Source organism: Pyxicephalus adspersus, chromosome 4 (assembly GCF_032062135.1).
Source record: "Pyxicephalus adspersus chromosome 4, UCB_Pads_2.0, whole genome shotgun sequence".
NCBI lineage: Eukaryota > Metazoa > Chordata > Amphibia > Anura > Pyxicephalidae > Pyxicephalus > Pyxicephalus adspersus.
Window position 1 is genome coordinate 102,418,497 of NC_092861.1, and position 25,663 is coordinate 102,444,159.

General features: G+C 39.0%; 1 protein-coding gene across 4 annotated transcripts in view; it reads left to right on the forward strand.

Moving 5' to 3' along the window:
- The window catches only part of MTR (5-methyltetrahydrofolate-homocysteine methyltransferase), a 316,459-nt gene that overhangs the window by 163,735 nt on the left and 127,061 nt on the right, over positions 1–25,663 (forward strand). For all 4 annotated transcript variants that reach the window (XR_011920422.1, XM_072409188.1, XM_072409187.1 and 1 more), the window contains 4 exons: positions 3,949–4,089; positions 14,160–14,249; positions 16,601–16,753; positions 17,575–17,682. Coding sequence is in view for 3 of the 4 variants with exons in the window: in XM_072409188.1 (XP_072265289.1) it covers positions 3,949–4,089; positions 14,160–14,249; positions 16,601–16,753; positions 17,575–17,682 (492 nt within the window). In the remaining variant the exon portion in view is untranslated. The remainder of the gene's footprint in view (positions 1–3,948; positions 4,090–14,159; positions 14,250–16,600; positions 16,754–17,574; positions 17,683–25,663) is intronic.

The following is a 25,663-nucleotide window of genomic DNA, read 5'->3' on the forward strand; positions in this document are numbered from 1 at the left end:
ATGACTGTGATGTTGGTTTTTAATGCACATAAAATATTTTAGGACACTATTTGTTTCAGAATCTTTCTTTTCTTCATTTCCCTTCTCTAAAAAACTGGTGCGTCTTATGGTCCAGTGCGTCTTATGGTCCGAAAAATACGGTAACATGGGTCTAGATTAATGGAAAGGACAGATTAGATGTGGTTAAAAATCTGATGTACTCAGTGGTGCAGAACTTTTAAAGTTTGCTTTTATATATAATTTGGAGCACTGTGAAAAAGGTATGATCAAGTAAAATGCATCCACTGGAACAACAATCAAAATGAAAAGAAGGTAGCCCTTTAAAGCAGTTTTTCCAAGGTTTGGGCCCTTTCTTCTGTAGGTCCCCTATCCCTCACACCACCTTAAATAAAGTTGGTGAGTGGACTGGCATAAGTATGTCCTTCCTGAATTTATTAGAATGTCAGTAAAACACTGTATAACTTTGGGTGTAATACAGGTGCAATCTGTATCATTTGTTTTTCATAGGGAATCTTCTTTTAACATTGCAGAAATATATAGAGATCATAATAGAGTCTCAATCTCTTCTTTCATTTATACACAGTATGAGTTAAAAGTTTAGACAAACGTTATCATTCAATGTTTTTTGTTTATTTTATTTGTTTTCTCAATTATTATTAAAGATGTCCAAGCTAAGAAGGAACAAATATAGAATAATGTTCTAAACAATGGTAAACCCGAATGTTATTTACTTATTTATTTTTTATTAGGTTCTTCAAAGTCGATATCGTTAGTTTTTATGACAGCTTTGTACATTCTTGGCATTTTTACAATCCACTTCATGAGGTAGAGCCTGGAATGCTTTTCCAACACTCGTGAAAGAGTTCCTAGAGGTGCTGAGCACTTGTTGGCTGCTTTGCCTTCACTATGCGATCCAACCAATCTTAAACCAGGTATTCATTTGGGTTTAGGTCAGGTAATTATGAAAGCCAGGTCATCGGACACATCACTCCATATTTCTTCTTAGTCAAATAGCCTGGAGGTGTCTTTGGGTCATTGTCCAACACCAGTCACCAAGCTCCATGTGGTACCACATGAAGAGAAAGCAGACTCGTAGGACGTAAGTGTAGGTTTACACTGGTCTAATGTCTATTCCTTGTGATTCATGGCTAAGCAAATCTCCTTATTCTTCCTCAGTAGTGGCTTATTTGCAGTAATTTGACCATAAAGGCCCAATTCACACAGTTTCCTCTGAACAGGGGATGCTGTAATTTGTCTGCTTCTTGTGAAGCATTATTGTAAGCTCTAATCAGAGGTGCTGTTTATTTGTGTTTTCTGAGGCTGGTCACTTTATTGAACTTATCTTCTGCAACAAATGATGGGGTTTCTTTTCTGGGGCTGGGGCTAATGAAAGCCATTTTAGTGATAGTCTTTGATTTTTTTTCATGACTGCACTTGGGGATACTTGGGGATTTTAAAGTTCTGCAATTTTTCTAGATTAACTGACCTTAATTGGCATTCACCCTCACTCTGAGGGATTATATATTGTGGTAAAGCACAGGTCAAACTAGGAAAAGGAGACTCTATTGCATTATTTCACTACACTCAGGGTTTTCAACAACTGAGGGTGTAGATACCCTTTCGCGCTCTTAAGTGAAATATAAATGTGAACATGAAGCCGCATCATAAAATAACTACGGCTGTAAAATGATAAAAACTCGCTAACACTGAGAACCCAGTAGCAAAATGCAGTACAATGTTATACAGGCCTAGGCAGCCAACAATATACTGTAGAGGCAACAAGTCAAGGCTACTAATAGAGTAGGAAAAGAAAATATGGGGCATAAAAGGACTACTTTACAAAAACTAACAGTTAACAACTAGCTTTCTTCTGCCTTAAAGGGTATAGTGCAGCTTTGCCCCATTCCTGCTAGCCACAAGGGAGAATGAGATTGATAAATAGCTCTACAATCCAGTCCAATTCAGTAGGTGCGGAGAGAATTTTTGTCCTTCAGATGGTAAAGCAGCCTGAATGAATAGGCTCAATAATACTTAACATTCCTAGAGATGAGATGTTGCATTAATAGTGTGGAAGACTGCCGTTTCAGAACATTTAAAGGATAGAGGTCTGCAAATATTAAGGCTGGAAAGCCTTCCGTTTCCAATATTGAAATCTCCCTAGCAACATCACTGTTTCCATCATCTTTGATAAAGGTGAGAGCTCTGTGCACACTGTCAGTCTCCAAGTGGGTGACATCCAAATTTGGAAGCAAGGAATGCAAAATACATTGAAGTGCGCCATCCAGATCCTTGACAGATTAGGGTAGGCCTCAATGTGGAAAAGGTAGTGGCTAGGGCTGTTCTTTAGGTCATTCAATTTTCTTTGCAGATCTTTCAGATCAGAAGCTTTTTTTAATTTTTTTTTTTTATTATTTTATTTTTTCAAGGAAAGCAGGAAAGAAAAAAAATACAGTAGCATACGTTCAAGTACATCATGTCTTATAGAGGAATAAATGCTAAAATACCCAGTGGTTATTAAACGGTACATATACCATGCTTTTTAAACAAATGTAGAGACAATACTCTTCTTAGTGGACTTAGGTAGTATTTTGACAGACCATTCAAATTGTGTCATCAAGCATTTGTTCAATGTCTAGCGAATGTATGCCCCGCTGAGTAGTGCTTTGGTGATAGTTATGTAGGTTTATTGTAATTCACATTAAAGAGAGAGAGGAGAGAGAGTCAAGTTGAACCTGGACTAATGAAGTGCCTTGGTCACAGCACAGATCAGACTACTCGGGGGCCATTCATGGAGGTAGGAGAAAAGTCTGATATATCCACCGCAGTGGATAATAAATGTTGCAACTGGGCCATTGCAAGATAGATAAAGATAACATGATCTTTTCCTGTTCCAGGACCCCAATATTGGGCCTTCTTGATTGACTGAATCAGGAGGACATACCTCCTGTGGGGATTTTTTTTTTTCCTTGTGAAAAAATTCCAATTGATTGAACAATCCTATACACATGACTTGTGCACTTTGGATTAATCCTTATCAAAGTGTCTGTCCTGTCTGCATCCAATAGAAAACCCAGAATTCAGTCTTATGTGATCAGCTGGATGCTGATGTTTTTACATTCACTTCAGATTCCATCTCTTTATCACAATGACAATTGGATGAAATATATACAAAACTTTTCTTTTTAATTTTAGTATGAACAGAATAATCTGCATAAGCAGGAAAGTCTTTACCTACAGACAGAATAATCAGTGTATTAGTAGATCTTACTAATGGCTACATTGGTATAAAAACCTCCTATTTTCCATCGGTAGAAATAGAATATAAGCCAGCATCAGGAATAACAGCAGCTTCTTAAGCAGAAAAAGCAGATCTTTTTTTCTTCAATGTACAGTGTGCTGCACGTGCATACCTGGGTATCTCAGCATACCCCCAATCCTGTATGCATGTTAGGATGTTACATCATTCTGTCCTGCTGCTGTTCAAGATGGTTGAGGATCTGGCAGGCAGTGCAACATGTGAGTGTAATTATACTGTAAGTTGCAATCAAGCAGAAAAATGTATTTCACATGTATGATTTTGCCTGTTGATTTGCAATAAGCAACCTGGCTGCTTAAAATATTTTACTAGATATGTTTAGTTCTTGGATTGCACTGAATACCAGCAGAGATTCCAGTCCTGAGATCAGGAAATTGCTTATGCTGCTTTAGGAGGCAAGGACAAATTTAACTTATGTAACTATGTAATATGTAATCAATAGAGTTGAATTATGTTGATTCAGAACTGCTAGTAATAACACAACAAGCTTAAAGTTATGTATGCATTCATTTTGGAAAAAAGGATTGTGCTGGTTTAGTTGATTTAGTGTGGGAAATGGTACTTAACATGTTATGTACTATGAATTATATGAAGGGGAATGTTAAATAATTTAATTTCTGTAAATTCAACAGATTGGACTAGATATGGGAATAGTAAATGCTGGAAACCTTCCTGTATATGATGATATTGACAAAGAGCTTCTTCAGCTATGTGAGAATCTTATTTGGAACAAGGATGAGGAAGCAACAGAAAAACTTCTAAAATATGCACAGGTAAAATGTATTGCTTTAGTTTGTTATTTAGTCCAATACAAATACTACTTTGTTGTACTGTTAAAGCTCAGTATAGGTACATAGATTTATGTTATAATGAAAATGTAATATAAATAAATATATTTAAATTGAAAACAGGTGTAAGTTTTAGTCTTTAAGATTTTGTTGTTTTTTTTTCCATTAGACACTGCTTTACACAGGTGGCCTAATTTACAGTTGAAAATGTTTAGTTTACAAAGGCAATATATGGGTCCCATGTATTGTAGAAAAGTTTATTTTTAGGCATAGAAGTCATCCTAGGATGCACCTAAATTGTTAGTACAGTATTTTTCTTTTTAACTTAACAGAACTTTTGGAATAGACCTTTTACTGCAGTTATTTGATAGGGATTTAATGATTATCAGGTTGTTTTCTGTTTAGGCAAACATCTCTGAGACTAGTGGGTAATCAAACAGAACCTTGTAGACATCTCTAGCCCACTAATTAGCTTTGAAAGTGGACTAACTTGCATATTTTCCAGACTTACCTTCATATCTACCCTGGAGCTATCACTATACCTGTTAGTTCCCTCAACCGTCCCTGCTAAACCATCCTGATGCTTCCCGCGGCTGTGTGCCCTGTCGAGCTGCTAAGCGCGGCACTCACTCTCTGTCTCTGACTGACAGAGCATGCACCAGTTCCTGGTCTCACATATCTGTGGGCAGTCTTACTCACACTGACAAAGTCCAGGAAGGAGGAGCTCATTAAAGGATCAGAGGCTATTTTAGCCACAGCAGTAATAGTTGCTGATGCTGTGACTTTGCCCCAGCTACCTTGATAACTCTGCATTGTGTCTTTGTGATTTATGACTTGACCTGGGCCTGGAATCAGACTACATCTGTCTGCTGCCTGCCCTGACCTGGGCCTGGAATCTGACCACGACTATCTGCCACCTGCCCTGACCTGTGCCTGGAATTTGAGCAAGTATGCCTGCCACCTACCCTGACCTGTGCCTGGAATCTGACCATGTTCGTCAGACATGCATCAGACAGAATGGTAAGGTCATCAATAATTCTGGATCCTGTGTGTCTTTTAAATAAGATCAACAAGATTAAATAATCCCAACACGTACAGTCTCAAAAACATATCCCCCAGTTTGCCTATAAATGTCCGATACTATTGGGCAGCCCAGGGGATCCATCAGATTTTTGTGTTTTGTTATTTGTTGGTAGGGCATAGAACGTTTGTTCCTTCGGATGAGCAGTGGATAGAAACTTATGCAGGTTGACATTCAAATATCTGGCAACCTCCCGACCTTTTTGAAAATTCCAGAATTTTTTTATACCTACCTCCACACACAGGCCAGCCTTCCCCTTGCAGCACCCCAGACATCTGGCACAGTTCCAGGGAGCAGGCAGCTGAGACGTCTCAATGTGTATTTAGTTTAGTAAGCAAGGCCTAACAGCTGTTCCTGCACCGTCCAGGTTCGCAGAGTCCCTGGGCTGTACTTATCAATGATAAGTACAGCTGTACTTATCAATGATAAGTACAGCCCAGGTACAAGTCACAGCTGATTGGAGGCACGTCACCTACACCCACGTGCCTCCAATCAGCTGTGACAGCAGGTTCCCACGGTCCAGGTTGTTAAGTACAGCCCTGGGACCGTGGGAACCTTATTTCAGGTGAGTTACTGTGAAAAAAGGTAAGTAATAGGTAAGTACACCCAAATCACATACATTTATTAAAGAATAAATATCACACTAAAGTCTGGACTCATTATTTGCACTTTTATTTTAACCTTCCAGGGGAACCAGTAAGGGGTATTATGTACCCCTGTATTTATTCCCCATGGTTGGACATCTAGGAGTCACCTTGTTAAATTTGTAATCTTAAATACTGTATTGTCTACTTGCACCATATAAATGGATAATCTCTACTCCACACAGGTCTCACAAATTTTGTGAGATACAAAGCTTTGGACTTATCCAGGTTGATGTTCTAACCTAAACCAGCACTATACTGGGTAATTCAATTTAAAATAGGTGGTAAACTGTGCCTAAGATTGGAAATATACAACAGCAGATCTTCTGCAAAGGCGTTGATTTTAAGGCTACGTGATCCCACTTGTATACCTTTAAATTCAGGTAAATCTTCTAAAAGCCGGGAGGGTCTAAAGCCAGAATAAATAAGATTGGAGAAAGGGGGCACCCTTGTGTGGTCCCTCAAGTGAGTACTATGGGCATCGATACGTCCCTATTAATAAATAGTTTAGAGGATGCAGTGGCCAGGTTTGGGGTGTGCCAAGGCTACACTGGGTCCCCCGCACACTGTCGAGGTGTCACGTGTTGCTGCTCTCCGGAAGGGGTGGTAAGGCTTGCACCCCAATAGAAAATAAGTCCAGAGAGTCAGGGTCTGCAATAAACCAGGGTGCTCCTTTACTGGAGGAATTCAGGTACAAAACAGGCGAGGCATTAGGCTGGCTTCTCCAATCTCCTCCCTGTCAGAAAAAGGGTTTGATGCTGAGGAAAGTCCTGAGGTAGCTGTTCGCTTTCTCTTCAGAAGGATGGTACCCTGGTCCAAGGCTGGTGATCCAGGGTCTGTGGCAGTGTATCCCGTCTCAGCGTCTTCTTCTGGTCACTCAGTAGTCTGGCAGAGTCTGCTACTGGTCCCTAACTGCAACACAGTTGGGGCTCTGACTGTTCTCCTTATATACAGTTTTTGTTAGACTAGAACCTTCTAGATGGTGGAGTGGAGAAGCTCAGCACAAACAGATACATTGTTTCAGCTCCTGTCTGGTATAGACTTACACAGCAGGTTTTCCAGACAAAAACAAGTTTCCAGACATAACAACAGAGCTACAACTAGACAAGGTCAGGCTGTCTTCTTTTTGGTGGTAAACAAGTCTGGATTTTTCCCTCCAAAACATGGTCTTCTTTAACTCTTTGGCAGCTGTGGAAAATTACCAGCTTCTCTAACAGTCTTTCAGTATTCCCTAACTTTTTCCACAGAGCCATGTAAATACAGTGATAATGAACAGGATATATATCACAACATATAAAATGCAGTTACACAGTATTAAACAGTGCAAGTTAACCCTTTTAGGTGAAATAAAGTAAGAAGTTTTAACTTTGAATTGGGGAAATAGGCAAATGTCAAAGTACTTCCTGCCCCAGGACACTACACTATTTGCCATTAATTTAGCTAGGATCATATAATCACAGTTCAACAATGAAATTGGTCTATAGGAGGCAAGTTGATCAGGATCTTTGCCTGTTTGTAGGATTAACATAGCGTAAGCTTCATTAAAGCCCAGAAAGGGAGTCTGATGAAATAATATTTTATTATATACTTCTGTAAGTAAGGGGGTTATTGTTGGTGCTAAAATTTTATATTGTTCCGTAGAAAATCCATCAGGGCCTGGCGTTTTTATTAAAGGCCAGAGTATAAATTCTGTGTAGAATTTTTGATTCTGAAACCATGGCATTATGCTGCTCTCTATAAACTGAAGATAACTTAGATAAATTAGCTTTTCCCAGTAAACTTTGCAACAAATGGGGTTGAGATTCCTGAGCGATGTATAATTTTTGATAGTAACCTTCAAAGGCCTGTAAAATATCTTGGTGAGATGTAAGAAAAGTGTTAGAAGACAAGTTTTTTACTCTCAAAATATGATACTTAGGGTCTAAAAGATTAGCCAATCTTGATAGAATTTGTTTAGTATATTAGGCTTGAGTTTTTACTCCAGTGGTGACAAGCAGATTTAATTGAACTACTGCCTCTTGCCAAAATTTCTTAACTTCCCTATCATTATACTGAAGATACATTTTATATCTTTGCATGACCTAGTCCTGGAGAGCATTATATTGTTAGTAATATTCTGGATTACGCCTTGCTACATATGACATATTATATATCCCCTCATGACAGCTTTCATAGTGTGCTCCAACAAAACTGGGGTATCCATGTGTTGCAAAATATCATCAAGGCCATCTGCTCAGTGGGATTGAGAATAAGCCCTAAAAGAGGAAGACTTAGAAGATAGAAATCGCCATAAAAACGTTTTCATAAAAAAGAGGCTGTTGTAATTGCAGTTGAAGGGTCAGAGGGGCATGATCAGAAAGGGTAAAATTGCCAATAAACACATCATAAATCTTAGGAAGTAAACCTTCCATTGCCAATAGCAGATCAATTCTAGAAAACATAGAGTGGGCTTTTGAATATATGTATAGTCCCGCTCAGTTGAATGAAGGAGACGCCACACATCCATCAAAGGAGTTTGAAATAATAAACATTTAAGTTCAGAAGTAGAAGGATCTGGTCTGATATTAGTTTGCTTTGACCTGTCAAGTGACAGATCCATGACTCTATTAGGATCTCCGGCCAAAATGAGATTAGGGTAGCAATTAGCTAAGTTCTTCCTGTGGAGATCAATAAAAAAAATTTGGGGAATTATTATAGGTGCATATATGGAGCCAAAAGTATAGTTGGTACCCAAAATCTCCACTATTACGAAGTACAAGCTCCACACCTCTTGTTTTGGTTTTATAAACAGTATGAATCACTTTACCAATCCACGGAGCTCTAAGCAATGGGGCCTGACCCACCTTCCAGTGTGTCTCTTGTAAGAACACTACATCTAGGGATTGTTTTTTCAAATGTACTAACACCCTCTTACGCTTTTGAGAACTATTCAAACCTGCTACAGTCCATGAAATGAGCTTTAAAAGGGACTGTTCCTTTTTAGATATTGGTGAAACACTGTGCGTAATTAATGTCATGGAGGCATAACTTGCAAAACATCCAGCTCAAGAAAAAACCCAAATAAAAACCATAGCTATCCCAGCCAGTGACCATTAGTCTGCCAAGTAAAATTAAAAAATGTTTCATGAAAACCTTGGGAATCAAGATCTCTTCGCAAACAATACTTCAAACATGAATCACTTGTTTCCCAATAGAAAACACAACGCCTGCAAACAATAACCTTACCAAAAATGTAACCCTTATAACATGATAGTACACATCCAATTTTTATAATAAACAACAAACACCTGCTGTCGGAATACACCGACAGAGGGGCACAATACTAATAATATTAATAGAAATATTAATAATAGAAATCGTGAAACATATATAAACATTAAAAAAAAAATGTACATCGTACAAAACAGTAAATAAACAGTTGCATACTTATGGCAGTTATGTAATAGGATGTATATCTTTTCTTAGTCAATTAGCATCCCTCAGAAGATGTAATAGTTAACTGGAGCGACTCAACTACATCAGCAGTATCATCAAATAACTTAATCTCCCCCTGCCAGAAAACTTTAATTTTAGCAAGGAACAATAAGGAAAAACGAGTGCCTATATCTATTAGGCGTTTACAGACTGGAGCAAAAGCTTTTCCCTTTTGCGTAACTGCAGCAGAGTAGTCCTGGAACATCGGGATCTTGTTGCCCTCCACATGGAAGTTACAAGCTTTCCTGTAGGCTCCAAACACAGCTCCCTTATCAGTATAGTGAAAGTACTTTTCTATTACAGGTCGCGGATGTTGGGTCATGGTAAGACGTTCTGGGTCTATCCGGTGGGCCCTTTTAATACTCTGTGTAGTACTAGGTGCAAGATTCCGTGCCTTTATCCAAGAGGTTGTAAGAAATTGAACTAGGTCATGACCTTTCTATATTTCCGGTATGCCTATAAAGCCTAAATTAGACCTTCTGTTGCGATTCCCCTGGTCCTTTAATTGGTTTGCATGGAAGTAAGTAATGGTGTCTTGAGCAGCAACTTTGGTGTTGGATTGTAAAAGCTGATCCTCCAAGTCACTAACTCTCCGTTCCAATTCAACTGTACGTTGTGTATTGGAGGAATTATTTGCCAATGCTGATTCAATAGATTTTTGTAAACCATCAAATTTGTTATCAAAATAAGGCAACAAAACTTTGGATTCCTCTGATGCAATTCCTGAACAATCAGGTGACACAGGCACTAGGTCTCCCCTTAACCGTCCCCCTTGGTATGTTCCATGGAAAACAGAGGTTGGGACAAAGAATGTGATGGATGGGAAAGGGAGTCAGCTTGTGGTGGAGGCTTAAGCTTTCTGCTTGTTGCTTTTCTTGTGCATAGAAAAGGACTGTTTGTCCATAGTAATAAGTGTAATATATTACCAAGAAATATTGTACTGGAGACTTTAAAGGCAGTTTTCAGAAGTTAGCCCGCTTTGGATATAATCTCCAATATGCAGAACAAGAGATAAAAAGAGTCCACTATATAGAGTAGTATGAGCCACTTACTTGAGGGTTGTAGCAGTATTGAATTGTAAAGTAGCTCAAAAGTAGGTGGAGGAGGCACATGGATAAAGCAATGAAAGTTTCCCTGAGTTGCTGTGAGCAAGGTGGAGGTAGCAAGGACAAATCAGGTCTCCAAGAAAATATTGGTGGTATTTATAAATAAATAAATGGTATTTTTAAATCCCTTGTTGTGGGGTTCGAAAGATAGAGAAGCCTGTATGCAGCCTGCTTTGAATCCAAGATGGCTGCCACCAACCAGGACAAATGGCGCTTGCTCTGGGGTGTTGTGCAGTGTGAGAGCTGCTCATTTTGAGCTCCCACGCTGCTCAGTCGATCCCTGCAATGGCCCCCACCGCCCGATGAATTGATGGGAGACAGATCAGTTGGGTTGCCGGCTGATTAAAAACCGTGTGCAGGGAGCCTTGCTAAGATGCGGCCGCTCTTCAAGCTCTGGCCCCGCAAGTCAGAGTGGTTCATTTTTTTAATTACATTTGTATTGATGACATAGTTATCTTAACATGTTTGTTTAATAAAACTGTTTTATTTTATTTTTAAATTGGATTCAGTACATTTTATTTGAAGATGCATACCTTGAAAATCCCAAATAAATGATTTAATGTATTTCCTTTCTCTAATCTGAATAGAATCTGGTAAATGTATGCCCGGGTACTTTTTTTTACTTGGTCATTTGGGATAATCACTTCTTTAGACAGGCTGTAATAATATTTTGGCTTGTAGTACCCTTCATGGCAAATCTGTGTTCATAGTTACAGTTTACTCTAAGCAGTGAATTCTTCTGAGCTTCTAAAAAACGACCCTCAGTTCCCTACGTTTGCAAAGTTACTTTGGAGTTTTCAAAGCCCCCTCTTACCAAATTCAATGAATGGATGTAGTTGATGTAGCTGTTTTGGTGTATACTATAGGAATATGCTAATCCTTCAGGTGGCAGTGTGATTATCTGCTTTTCTCATAGGTTGTAAGGCTTTTCTGTTGAGTGTTCTTGACATCTTTTTTAAGGCTGTGGTAATTCCACACCTAAAAAAGTCTGTCCAGCTGAAGACTGTCCAGCTTCCTCCTACACTGCATCCCTAGTGGCCCCCTTGAAGCCTTCATCTGAATGCATCACATTGTCTGTAGCCATTCATACACATTGATGTAAGCAGAGAAACCCACAGCCATTTAAAGCTGACATACTGGCTCCCCTAATGAAACACTAGGATGTCAGAGATCTACCACCAACTATTGCATCAGAGTGGGTGCATTGTGTACTCACCAGACTACAGATTCTTAGGACTCCTTTTTGGCCTTATCTAAATTTATATTCTAATCCACAGCAAATGTAATCTTATACTTTCATCCATGGACATGAGTTGCATAATCTTTGCTTGAAAAATTGCTCTGCAGTGGCCCTACACGTATGTGCGTTTGTATGTGTGCAAACATGTGCGTGTCTCAACCTTTTGGTCTGGCCACATCCCTGGTGTTGGTATTACTTAGGTATAGGGTCATATCCATTGTTGCATATCTTGATGATCTCATTATTAGAGCTACATTGCAAGGGCATCCTCTTTACAATTTAAGATGAGTTGCATTACGTCATCTTTCCTTTCCTCACAAAAACCTAAATACCTAAGTCTAAGGCTGGACCTCAAGGGAATGGAGGTCTTTGTCCTTTGCCAAGTTTAGGTTGCTCATTCTGCAGATATACCTTCTGGTAGCACTTGCAGGCTGATGGTATTTACATTTGAACGAATTCCTTTTTGCTGAAGCTATAGCCCTTTAGAAAAACATCTGGTCAAACAGGCCACATTACCCTTTCTATCTTTTTTCTCAGTTTAGATAAATCTTAAACTGCTGTGGTGGCCCTGGTCACTAACGGTCCCACAGGTTTGTTATTTTTTTGCTTTATTTTAGAAAATTTCTCACCACTAGCACAGGCATTTGTGGTTTATGAGTGCTTTGTTATAAGCTTTGAGTTTGGGATTGCTGAATAAGGCCATGTCTCCATCAACATTCAGGAGCTCCAATCAATACTCTTAGCTTGTCTGCACTGATGCGGTAAGCTTTTTGGTTTCTCTACAGGACCTATACTCTTTGATTTGTGTTTTCCCTTTATGTTGACACTTTATCTTCTGAAAACAATCAAAATGGAAGAGCTTTCTATTCTGCTGGTTGATACAAGCTGAGCAAGGACCGCCTCAGTGCTCAAAGATAACCTGGTTATAGACAGCTCATGGTCTCTGGCTGCTCAAGCATGTAAGGCATTTGTGTCCAGTTCTGCATCTAGCTACACGGTTGTTAAATATGACACCATAGCTAATTATATTCGGGCACTGAGAGTGTGACCTCCTGCAGACAGGTAAGCCCTTTAATGCATACAGTGCTTTGACAAAACACATCCTCTCATGCTTAGACCCTTATCTTCCCTTAGTCAGATTTTGACCATTGCTTGCCCTGAGTAAAGCTACATACACACTTCCAATTATTATCGTCGGAAAACGAACGACGAACGTTCCTGCACGATATATATGAACGATCGTATAGCACCGATACTGCACATAGAGGTAACGACACGATCGTTCGTAGATATTGTACACACAATAGATACGATCGTTTAAGCGATAGAGGAACTATGTGCACGACAGGAAAGTGAACGGACGTTCGTTCATCGCGCATGCTCTGAACATGGACGATCAACGAACGACCGTACACACGAACGATGTTCAACGATCGTCGCCCAATCCGATCCGCCGGTCCGGTCGTTCGTTTCCAGCGACTTTCCTCGTTCGTCGGCGTCGTTGGTTACTTTTTTACGAACGATTTTTTGCCCAATCGATCGTTCGTCGTTCGATTGGAACGATAAAAATTGGAAGTGTGTACGCACCTTAACCCTAAAGGCTAGATTTTCACATTTTGAATACAGTTTGGATAATTTGGCATTTATCTCTAAATAAAGTTCTTTTCTCGTTGCCTTAACCTTAGTAAGACTATTCATTTCTTGTAATTGCTGATCTTGATCTATGAACTTAACTGTCTTTCATACTCAAGATGGTATTCTCTCATTAATCACTGGTCATTTTTTCTGCAACAAGCACAAAAATCCTCTCCGATTTTCTGGATCAGCAATCTCTTGTGTTTTACCTATTATATGTGTTACCTATGCTGTGCATTTAGTTAGGTCCTCCATACATTTTATACGTTTGTCATCATCTGCACTTCTTTTTAGTTCTAAATATTTTTTATATTACCAGGTGGTCATAGCTGAACTTAATTTTTTCTGATGAGGTTGTACCAAGGCTTTTTACAGGGGCAGGAATATATTGTTGTACAGACAGTTAGAATTTATCTGACTTATCCTGCTGACCTACTAGTGAGTTTTCCAGCATCCAATTTACATAATGTACCAGAATAATCCTTTCTGGTTCATTATCTTTTATAGCATTTGGTATGTTTTAGGCTGTTTTACACCATGCCTCTGTTCCCAAGCTGTGCAGACCTGCTACCTGGTCACTTCAATTTATTTATTCATTCATACATTTTGTTGTGTGTCCTACAATGAAAACTTAGAAAAAAAAAGGTTTTCCCATACAGAAAAAATGTTATTCAGTGGATATGTTGGGAACACATGACATGATGAATGTTGACATTTCAATTCTCCTGAAGTTACTTTTAGTTGCACTCATTTGTTTAGAGTGATATTGCTCACAAGAAAAGGCAACCTTTCTGTATCTTTGTGTCAAACCCCCTTATTATACCAAGTGATCTATTGTTTTACAACCAGCTAAGCTTTTTTTTTTTTCTCCCTAGATAACTGGAAAAGGGGGTAAAAAGATCATCCAGAATGATGAATGGAGAAAAGCCACTGTAGAGGAGAGACTGGAGTATGCCCTTGTCAAGGTTAGTGTTATCTGGTTTGTTTACCAAAACTATTAAAGCAAAATCAATCAACATTAGATTCTGAATAATTGCCGTCTACTTCTGCACTTTGCAAGTATATTGCACTGTATGTTATATGTAGTGTTCAATGTACATGTATTTTAGGTGTTCTGTAGTCCCATCTGTACAACATTTAGAGAGTGTTTAAAGTGGAAAGCAGATACCACAACCCTCTCTCAACTCGACACTTAGAAACTGTAGCCTGCATTTTACATCCTATTTAACAAATGCAGGATGCAATGGGCCTGATTTATGAAAGCTCTCCAAGGCTGGAGAGGATACACTGTCATCAAAGGAGGCTGTGTGATCCAGTAAACCTGGAATGGATTTCTTTAAAGTCATTTGCTATTTGTTTGCAAACGTTTTGCAAATATTTCCTGGTTCAGATCCATTCCAGGTTTGCTGGATCCCCCAGCTTCACTGATGAAAGTGTGTCCTCTTTAGCCTTGGAGAGCTTTCATAAATCAGACTGAATGTGTTGCCTGTGAAGCGTTGTGTCACAAGTTCTTTGCTTAACTGTGAGGAGAACTCACTTCTCCTATGACTCGTACAAAGCTTTGAGGCTGTATGCACAGGAATACCAAGGCACACCCACATGCCAAGAATTGCTCTGACATTTTGTAGGAGTAATTTAAGATTAAAATGTAAATCTTCAAAGATTGGCACAATTGACAAATGATGTTCCTTATAATGTAGTAGATTCTTACTTTAAAGCCTAAAAGCAACAACACTGCAGTAAATTATACTGATATAGAGGCAGTGTGAATGTGTGCAAAAGGTATATATATATACAACTGAATTCTAGACAAATATATATTTATTCAAGCAGTACAAGTGCCCAAATTTGAGTATTAACTTTTTTTAGTCTATTGTATGGTCAAGTTTGCAAGTGCATCCTGTTCTGGAGATCCTCTAGAAGGAAACATAGTGGAAATGCTTTATTAAAAATATTTGCAGTATATTTTGCATTATTCATTAAACAAAATACATTCCACATGAAACTATAAACTTTTTGTCCATGCTTTTTTTTTTTTTTTTTTTTTTTGTGGGGTTTTTTTTGGTTTGTTTTTTTTTTAACTGCATAGAACATATTTTTCACAATTGTTTTACCTTATATATGGTGTTTAATTTGTAAAGTGGTAAATAGTTGGTAGTAACTAAACCAAATTTTGATTTTCCTTGAACATGAAGGTGATAAAGCAGAGAAAAATAAAATACAACATGTAATCTTTTAAACAATTCCGTTTTGATTATTTTTTGATGTTCAGTAAAATGAATTCTAACTGGGCCTTATTTTCAAAAACTGGTGGTTAAAGGTTACATAGTTACATAGTAGGTTAGGTTGAAAATTTATATCCCAGATATAAAACCCTATAAGACATAGTTGGTCCAGAGGAAGGCAAACAAAAACACTGGTACAACTTGCTTCAACAGGGGAAAAAAAAATCCTTTCTGATTCCATGAAGCAATCGGATGTTACCTGGATCAACAGTCACTGTTATTTTTACTTTAAAAGCTGAATACCCAGTTATATTCTTTGCTTCTAGAAAACATCCAGCTTTTTCTTAAAGCAATCTATAGATAGTTTCTGAAAGTACTTCTTGTGGGAGCCGATTCCACATTTTCACAGACCTTACAGTGAAGAATCCCTTCCTTATCCGGAGCTTAAACTTCTTTTCCTCCAGACGCAAAGAGTGCCCTCTTGTTCAAATACCTTTTTTCTGCTACTTTCACAATGCCTTATGTATTAAAGGGTGACACATTTTATTTTTTTTTATCATGACCAGGAGCTCAATGCACTAACAGTACTGTTCTGCAACTTTTTCACCTTTTAAATTAGGCCTACTACCACAAAGTGTCGATAACAGTCGATTGGCAAATAGTATAATTGCAATAAACACTTTTGACCTCTATTGTGGACCATGACATTTGCCATTATCAAAATGGCCAATGCTATTGAATTATGCAATGAATTTTACAATTTAAAATGATAAACAGTTTTTTTCACCACATGATTAACGTGGAGAATCCTATATTTCAATACTGAAAGTGGCAACCCTCTGCTGAAAAGGCAACCTCTTGCCTCTAGGGCAAATAGAAAAATGTAAATACCAGTTTTTCAGGTTGTTCTCCATTTGAAAATTTATCTGAAATTCTTTGCTGAATGTTGCTTCACTTGGCATATACAATTTTCATGTTTGGGGTTTTTTGCTTTTGGCAATTGAACTGAATGCCTCCAAGGGTCATCCAGACAATTTTTCCAGCATATTTTAAAAATAACGTTTTGCATTCTATTTGCATTTTTTATTCAGGGTATTGAGAAGTATATTCTAGAGGATACAGAGGAAGCAAGGTCAAATAAAGGAAAGTATCCAAGACCCCTTCACATAATTGAAGGTCCTCTAATGACTGGTATGAAGATGGTAGGAGAATTGTTTGGTGCCGGAAAGATGTTCTTGCCGCAGGTATGCAAGGTTTTTAAGAGACTTACTGAAAGACTGTTAATACATTTTTTTTTGTATACCGATCAAGTAAGTATTTGACAATATTCTTTATAAAACAAGCATACTTTAACTTTTCCAGCATGTTAAGTTTTTATGAGTTAAATAGAAAATCTGTTAATTATATATTAAAACATGTAAATGTGCTGAAGATAAAAAGGTCTTTTCAGCTTTTAATTAGAAAGCTCTGCAGTCATATAGATTGTGCTACAAACATTGCAGCTGATCAGGAATTCTGTTAATTCCTAAGGCAGTAGGTTTTGGTGTGTTTGCGGTCTCTCACCATTAATGGGGATAATAGATAATGTAAGAGGAGTAGGAAGGCTTTAAAATGCAATAGTAAGCAATATGCTGTTGTAGTAACACATACAAACTAAAATAGTAACAGAGTATAATAGATAAATTAGTGTTTGTCCAACTATCTGTGTGATTGCAGAAAATTCTAATGAGGAGAAATTATTTTACCTTCAAGACATGTAAGCCTTTTAATCTATATTGAATTTAGTATACATTTTTTTTAAATAATTTTTAGACCTGTTCATTTTCCCTTTATATAAATTTTACAGCTGAATGTCCAAGTCTAGACCAAGAGTAGCAGGCTATAATGGGTATATATACAACAACTTGATAATTCACTACATAAACGACAACTTTTGTGCAGTCATTTAATCCTTTTACCTTTCTAAATGCTGGTGGGTGTGTAAAATTATGTGTCAATATTATTTTTTTAAACATGTAGTTGGTTTATTTACTATTTAACTGATCTGTTTACATTTTGGGTTCAGGTAATAAAGTCTGCTCGGGTTATGAAAACGTCAGTGGGATACCTTATTCCCTTTATGGAACAGGAAAGAAAAGAGTTGAGAGCTCTATCAGGAAATGTAGAAGATGATGTAAGTCTAATCCTGTATGTTCTGTATGTTGTGTATTTAACACTCTGTTACAAGAAAATGTATTGATGGAAGGTTTTAGACTTGTTAAACAAAAATAGGAAATATTATGTTGGAAACATTGGTGTGAGAAAAACATTTTTTTGCCTTCATCTCTGCAAAACATTTTTCAAAAATGTGTGGGGTTTACCTCTAATCAAAATCAGACTCTTTAAAAGTATTAGGACCTTCTCTGATAAGAAATGAGAGTCATTGAGTTTGTGTGTTCCCCCATCCTATCCATGAAAAGGTCTTCTATAATCTGGACTGCCAAAGAAACATATCCTTCCCTCACCCTTGGGAATGAGTACAGGGGTATATAGTACCCCCTACCCATTCCCCAAAAACGAAGTAAACCCTAGAAATAACACCTCACAAAAGAAAAAAATATTTATGTTTTGACTAATAATTACATTTGCTGGTTCCAGCAATGTTCAAATCTGCCACCAGCTGTTCCCTCAGCAGCCAACAGCTGTCTGCACTGAACAAAATAGCCCTAATTTGTTAAAGCTCCCCAAGACTGGGGGAAATAGACTATCATGGGACAACCTGGGTAATCCAGCAAACCTAGAATAGATTTCTTAACCCCCCTGGCGGTATTCCCGAGTGTGGCTTGGGTTAATTTTATGTACCAAAGGTGGTAACCCCGAGCCACATTCGGGGTAGCATTGTAAAAATCCCACCTGCTTCCCACAATCCAGCGCCATCGTCCAGCAGAGCCGGCCGGCTTGTGTCCCCTGGCATCACATCCCTGGTGTGATCGATGGGATGCGTGAAGCGTCGGTACGTTGGGGAGACGTGGCCTGGCGGGAAATTTAAAAGCAGATTACATTGTACTTCTGCCTTTTTTTTGGTTTCAAAGTTTTTTTTGAAATTTTTTTAAATAAAGTAAACAACATTACACAACAAATTGGCATAGAATAACAGGAAGAGAAAAAAATAAAAAGGGGGAGGGGTGAAAGGGGCGCATAAGGGGGTTCAAAACAAAAGAAGAGCGCCAACCTATAACCAGACATTAGTAGAATAAACATATGGAGTCAAACATAGTTAAACACCTCTTAGGTTACAAAGTCTAAATATTGCAGGTAATAAAGTAATTTTCCAATATTGACAATAAATATAAAATACAAATAAGTGCAATAGTACAAAAATAGTGTTATTCACAGATTTAAAACTTGTAAATGTGATCATAAAAGTTGACGGGCAGAGGTACCTTTCAATCATTCACCCCCCTTGTAAACATTTAAAATTTTAAATTGAAGAGAAAAAATTAGAGAAAATAGGGGGGGAGGAATAGGGAGTTAGGGGTTACACAAGAGATGGGGGGAGGGTCAGGTTTCACTGCTTGAATTATATATGATTATAATCTAACCACAGTTCCCTTGTGTTATAGAACTTGTGGATTTTAAGAGTACAGGTCAATTTGTCGTTGACTAATTATCCAGTTAGGTTTGTGTTTGGTTAACCCATGGGTAAAATGGAAGCTTTCCAGTAACAAGCAATGGTAATTTGAGCAGCTAACAGGATATATTTAATCTAGTCTAGTTAACTGTTTCAGAGCTCTTTAGAGCACACTCTATTTTCCTTGGGATGTTTACCTGGGTGACAGAGAGGGTATTAGGTTGAAAATGCGGATCCAAAATCTCCGAACCCCAGGATCCACCAAGCATGGAGTACAGTGCCAGTCTGATCACATCCTCGAAAACAAAGAGGAGAGCCATAGGGATTGGCTTTATGGATCCTAACCGAGAATAGGTACCATCCCATCAAAATCCTGTAATTGCCCTCTATTATCGAAGTGTTCAGAGATATTTTGGAAATGGACACTGATAGATCCTGCCATTCTTGGGCACTCCGCTCCACCTCCAAATCTGACTTCCATTGTTTCATATAGGAAAGTTTATCGTGTGAGAAGAGTGTTATATACTACCAAGATCCTCCCTTATAAAACTGCAGTATTTTTCAAATCCCGTACTCCAGTAGGGTGGTTTAACCCTTTAAGTTTATGTTGAATAACAGACCTGATTTGTTGATAACAGAAAATTTATGAATATGGAATTGAGAGGCTCTCTTTTAAATGGGAGAGGCACAGAATAGCCTTGCCATCAAGGGTACACCCAATCCTCCAAATTTTTTAGGAGTATATAATGTAGTTGCATTAATGCGGTGAAGTTGTCTCCCCAAACAAATTTTATGAGTTTGTTTTGGATATTCCTTAAGACCAGCTTGGGAATAGCAATAGGGAGGGTGCGGAAAAGATAAAGCAATCCTGGGTAGTGTTCATTTTGATTGCAGCTATTCTCCCGAACCAGAAGGGGGGGCTAGAGCGCCATTTATTCAGATGTCTGGCTACTGCACGAAACAGGGGCGGGTAATTAGCTGAGTACAAATTGTGGTGAGAAAAGGTAATCTGAATGCCTAGATAGGCACATATCTTTGAGTTGAATGACTATGTTTGGGGGCAATTAAATATTTAGTGCCTCTGATTGACTCTGGTGAGTTTTAGACCTGACACCTCTGAAAAGGAGCTCAACTCTTTAAATAAGTTGGGAAAGGAGATTAGAGGGGAGAAGATATATACATTAGGGCGTCATCAACAAAAAGTCCACATTTATGTTCTATAGGACCACATCAGATGCCCTTAATGTCAGGATTAGGCCTTACAGCTTTTTCTAAGGGTTCAATAGCTAAAGTAAAAAGTAAAGGGGAGAGAGGGCAGCCTTGTCTGGTGCCTTTGCTGATATTATTCAACTGCGAATAGTGTCCTTTAATTGCTATTTTGGCGGAGGGGAGGGAGTATTGAGAGGATTATTACTATTATTAATAAAGAGGATTTATATAGCACCAACATATTACACAGCGCTGTACATTAGATAGGGGTAGCAAATGACAGAAAGTTAGACAGTGACACAGGCGGAGAAGGGGACCCTGCCCCGAAGAGCTTACAATCTAGGCAGTGGGGGAAGTCTCACACAATAGGAAAGGAGATATGGAATGATGGGTAGTGGTGAGGGTAGGCAAGTCTGAAAAAGTGTGTTTTGCTGGAGCGTAGGAGCAAGCTGATTTGGACAAGGATGACCATTCCAGAGAATCGGGGCAGCTCTGGAAAAATCTTGGAGCCGTGTGTTTGATGAGGTTATGAGTGAGGAAGTCATTAGTAGTTCATTGGAGAGCAGCTAGGGGAGTATTTTTCTACCAGGTCAGAAAGGTAGGTAGGACAGGAGCTGTGTAGGGATTTGAAGGCAAAGCACATGAGCTTGAATTTGATTCTCAGGTGAATTGGAAGCCAAAGAAGGAAACTACAGAGAGATGCAGCAGAAGAGCAGCAGTGGGAAAGATGGATGAGTCTGGCTGCAGCATTCATGATAGATTGTAGAGGAGAGAGTCTGGCTAGTGGAATGCCAGATAGAAGAATGTTGCAGTAGTCCAGACGAGAGGTGATGACAGCGTGTACAAGGAGTTTGGTGGTCTCAGGGGACAGGTAGGGACAGATTTTGGAGATGTTGTGTAGGTGAAAGTGACAGGACCTGGAAATGTTCTGAATATGGGGGTGAATGAGAGGGCAGAAGTGAAGGTGACACCAAGAAGAGGTGCCTGAGGGGAGGGACAAATGACTGTGTTGTTAACCGTTAGGAATATGTCGGGGAGATTTGGAATTTGAGGGGGCGGGGGGGGGGGGTGAGTTCAGTTTTATCCAGATTGAGGTTTAAAAATCTGTCAGACATCATGATGGGATGGCTGACAGGCAGCATGAGGCCTTGTCCCGGACTGGGGGAGACATATATTTGAGTGTCATCAGCACACCAACAGGAAGGAGAGTGGGAGAGGAGAAATTACCATTGAAAAAAACTTGAAAGGAGTGGTCAGAGAGATAGGAAGCAAACCAAGAGAGAGCAGTGTGACTGATACCAATGGAGCGCAAGATTTGGATTAGGAGGGGGTGGTAAACCGTGTCAAGTGCAGAGGAATGATGGAGAAGGAGCTGAGTAAAATTGCCTGGAGACTTAGCTCTGATGAGGTCATTGGCCACTTTAGTAAGGGCTGTTTCCGTGGAATGGGCAGCTCGGAAGCCAGATTGGAGATGGTCAAGTAGAGAGGTGGTGCTCAGGTAATCAGTGAGTCTTTTGAAAACAAGGCGCTCAAGGAATTTTGAAACAAATCGGAGAAGGGAGATGGGATGGTAGCTTGAAGGTAAGGAGGGGTCTAGTGAGGGTTTCTTCAGGATAGGGAGAAATATGGCATGTTTGAAAGTGGTAGATACTAGTAGAAAGGTAGAGGTTAAATAATTTGGTTAAGGTGGAGGAATGGGCACAGAGTAGATCAGAGGGAATTGGGTCAAGCGGACAGGTAGTAGATGGAGATGATGAGAGAATAGAGTAGACTTTGTCCACGGTAACAGGGCTGAGGCAGGTCAGTGATGATTTACGGGTGGAAGGGATGAATATGTTTGGAGTTGCCCGGTGAGCAGAGACATCATGTCTGATTTTGTCAATTTTATCTCTAAAGCAGGTGGTTGTGGAGGGAGCAGGTGTGGGGTTTAGGAGGGAGTTTATTGTTGAGAAGAGGCTGCGTGGGTTGGAAGCTTAAGAGGAAACGACAGCGGAGAAATAATTTTGCTTGGTGATAGTGAGTTCAGTGTTAAAGTGATGTAGTCTGGCTTTGTAGTCCATGAAGTCGGTGGTGGGGCCATATTTTCTCCACTGGCGCTCAGCTTCACAAACAGACTTTTGTATGTGTTTGGTGTGATTGTTGTGCCGGGGGGGGGGGTAGCAGAAGGTGGCAGGGGCAACTTTATCCAGAGCCCAGGAGAGAGAGAGAGTGGTTTAACTGGGTGGGAGCTTCATCTGGGGAGGTGATTTCAGAGAGAGTGGGGATGAGGGATGTAAGGCAGTTTGAGAATTGGTTGTGGTCAAGGTTACGGATATCTCTTTGCCATTGGCCAGGTCTGGGTGATAGTGGAGGAGGGCAGGAGTTATCAGGCAAAACGCTGGGCCAAAGCCCAATTTAAGAAGGGCTTTCAGGTAATCCCATGATATAAGCTATCAAAAGCTTTGTGTAGATCCAATGAGAGTAACATTGCTTCTCTTTTTGGCCTGCCATCCCAGTTACCGTTTACAGCTGACATCAGGTCTGTTGTATGTCTAGTTTGGTCCGGGGCATGTCGATGGTGAAGAAATCCCACCTGGTCTGGATGGATGTACTGGTCTAGGAAGGAACCTTGGCGCAGAGATGGGATTTTCGTCATAATTTTAAGATTGCAGTTTGTTAGAGAGATAGGCCTATATTTAGAGATTTTAGCATGGTCTTTGCCAGGTTTAGGAATAACACTAATTAGGGCTTTATTATCTTCTACAGCTACCGTGTTTCCCCGATGATAAGGCAGGGCCATCAAATAAGACAGCCCCCCCCTTTTTAGGTAAAAATGAAAAATAACTGTAGTCTTCTTCATGGGTAAATAAGGCATCCCCCTGAAAATAAGCCCTAGAGCATATTTTGGCCTTCAAAAAAAAATAAGACAGTGTCTTATCATCGGGGAAACAGGGTACTTAATTTCCTTTGCAAAGGAAATTGAATAAATCTGAAAGGTGATTCAGTAATATTTCACTAAAAGTCTTAAATTAATGGTTGGGTAAGCAATCTGGACCAGGGGAACTATTTGTTTTAAGATTTTTACTGACTCCCATGACTTTCTCAGGCTTAAATTCTTCATCTAAGATTTTAGCATGGAATTCACGTAATCCCGAAATTGGGAGCCTAGAAAAAAAATGTTTCAATTTTAGAACTATCTTTGCACTTAGGTACTTCATAGATCATCTGGTAGAATCTATGAAATGTTTCCAAGATCAATTGTGGGTTTTGGGATATTCTTCCATCACCCAGCTTGATTTTTGGAAGCACAGTTGTTTGTACCCTAGGATTTTGTGTATTTGCTAGGAGCATGACCGGTTTGTCGCCCCCCCCGAAAAAAAATGATGTCTGGCCCATCTCAGTGTCCTTTCTGCCTTGGTTGTGAGGCAGGGGTTTAGTTCTGTGTGCAGGACTTCAATTTGTTCACGTATATCTATGTGGGGATTCTGCTTTTGTTGTAGTTTTACCTTGGATAGCTGTTGTTTTTTTCAATGGTCAATAAGGAGTGTGGCTTGTTTTTTAAGTTTGGTACCCAGGAATATAAATTGTCCCCTAATATGGGCCTTATGGGCCTCCCAATTAGTAAAAGGTGAAGTATCGAGTGGGTCAATAAATAAGTTGTTCTTAGACCTCCAATGTGATTTAGAGTTTATGGAGCCTAGGCCTGTTTTTGTGGAAAAGTACCTGATAGTGATCTGACCATGAGGTGGCGAGTATGCGTGCCGAAATGAGGGAAAGAGCGAGTGATGAATGGAGCAATGCATGATCTATATGTGAGTATTGTTTGTGTGGTGTATTCTGCTTTTAACACATTGATCACAGTAATAAAGTGATAAAAAATAAATCCAAATAATAATTTCATATATCATTTTATCATTTTCAATACCATTTCAGTTTTGCTGGATCACCCAGGTTCACGCATGATAGTCCGTCTTCCCCAGTTTTGGAGAGCTTTGACAAATCAGTCCCAATGATAGAAGCTCTGCTCAGACAAAACCCAGACGGAGAAAAGTCAGTCTGGAAGTTAAAAGACCATTTCATCCCTGCCCTCCCGTTCCTATCTAAACCTAAAACTTCTACATAAATGTATACCCAAAAAGCAAACAATCAAAAAATCTACTGAGGAGAGACATTGTTGGAATAGTTGACTCCCTTGAAAGGGTTGAAGGATAACACCTAGGAAATTTTGTTGTAACGCTTGTGTTTGATTTAGCTATCCTCTCTGTGGCCTTGATGTATTATAGGAACAGAAAAGTAATGATCTTTCCTGATTTCTCGATTATCTCACAAAAGGAAAACATCCTGTTTTGCCTCATCTCCAAAAGAGGCTTGACTAATTTTTATTCAGGTGAAAACTGACATAGTAAGTTACCATTGACCTTCTGGGTATGCTACTGACTATACCAGTTGACTTTTCTCTTATCATAACCTTGTGTTGCGTTGCTCTTTGACCACACAATATTCTTGACATTGTTTTACAAAAGCCATTTAGTAGTAACTTTGCTCACATGAATTAACAACCTGCCTACATTTTTTTTTCTTTTTTTGTTTTTCTTTTTTTTTTTCTTATGAAGTACAGTTTGCACCTCTTTTCTATATATTGCTTGTTTTGAGCTGCCAGTGAATTGCTTGACTTGATCCTCCTTTTGATTTACTAGACATAATACTACACAGTTTTAATAGGTACATATTCTTTCAGTTTTGGTTTCAAGTGGTTACTGGACTTTTCTGGGGACACAGAACATTATGAACTCCAGTATTTTAATCGGTCGGTTCCAATACTAGGCTTGATGTTCAGATTTGAGGCAAATTACAGATCCGTTTGATTTGAGAGATTTGAAGTTGAAAAACCTGTACTTTTGATGATGATAAATGATCAGACTCCGCTTTCATATTGTTTTGGTTCTCTCATGCTGCCCTGGAGGCAAGACTACCTGTTTCCATCCTACTGGTGGCAAGCTTCTTTTAGATACTTTGCATTATAAGGAGGAGATATGAGCAGACTTACACTTCATTACAGGGTGTGAATTCTAGTTTTGCTACTGTGCTAGGGATTGCGTAATTTTAGTTGTACTGCTGCCTGAGACTGTGGAACAGGGGATCAGGGTACTTTTTGCTGTAGAGTTTATTTATTGGAGATGTGTAATTATACAGGCAGAACATTTAATTCTTGCCTTTAAAATAATATTATTCTCAAAGTATAATGCTCCTTCTTCTTAGTTTTTTCATAGAAAAACAAAAAATCTCTACATTTACTATATGTTTATGCAAATATGACAATCATAGTAATATAGTAATATAGAAGGGTACTTAGTTG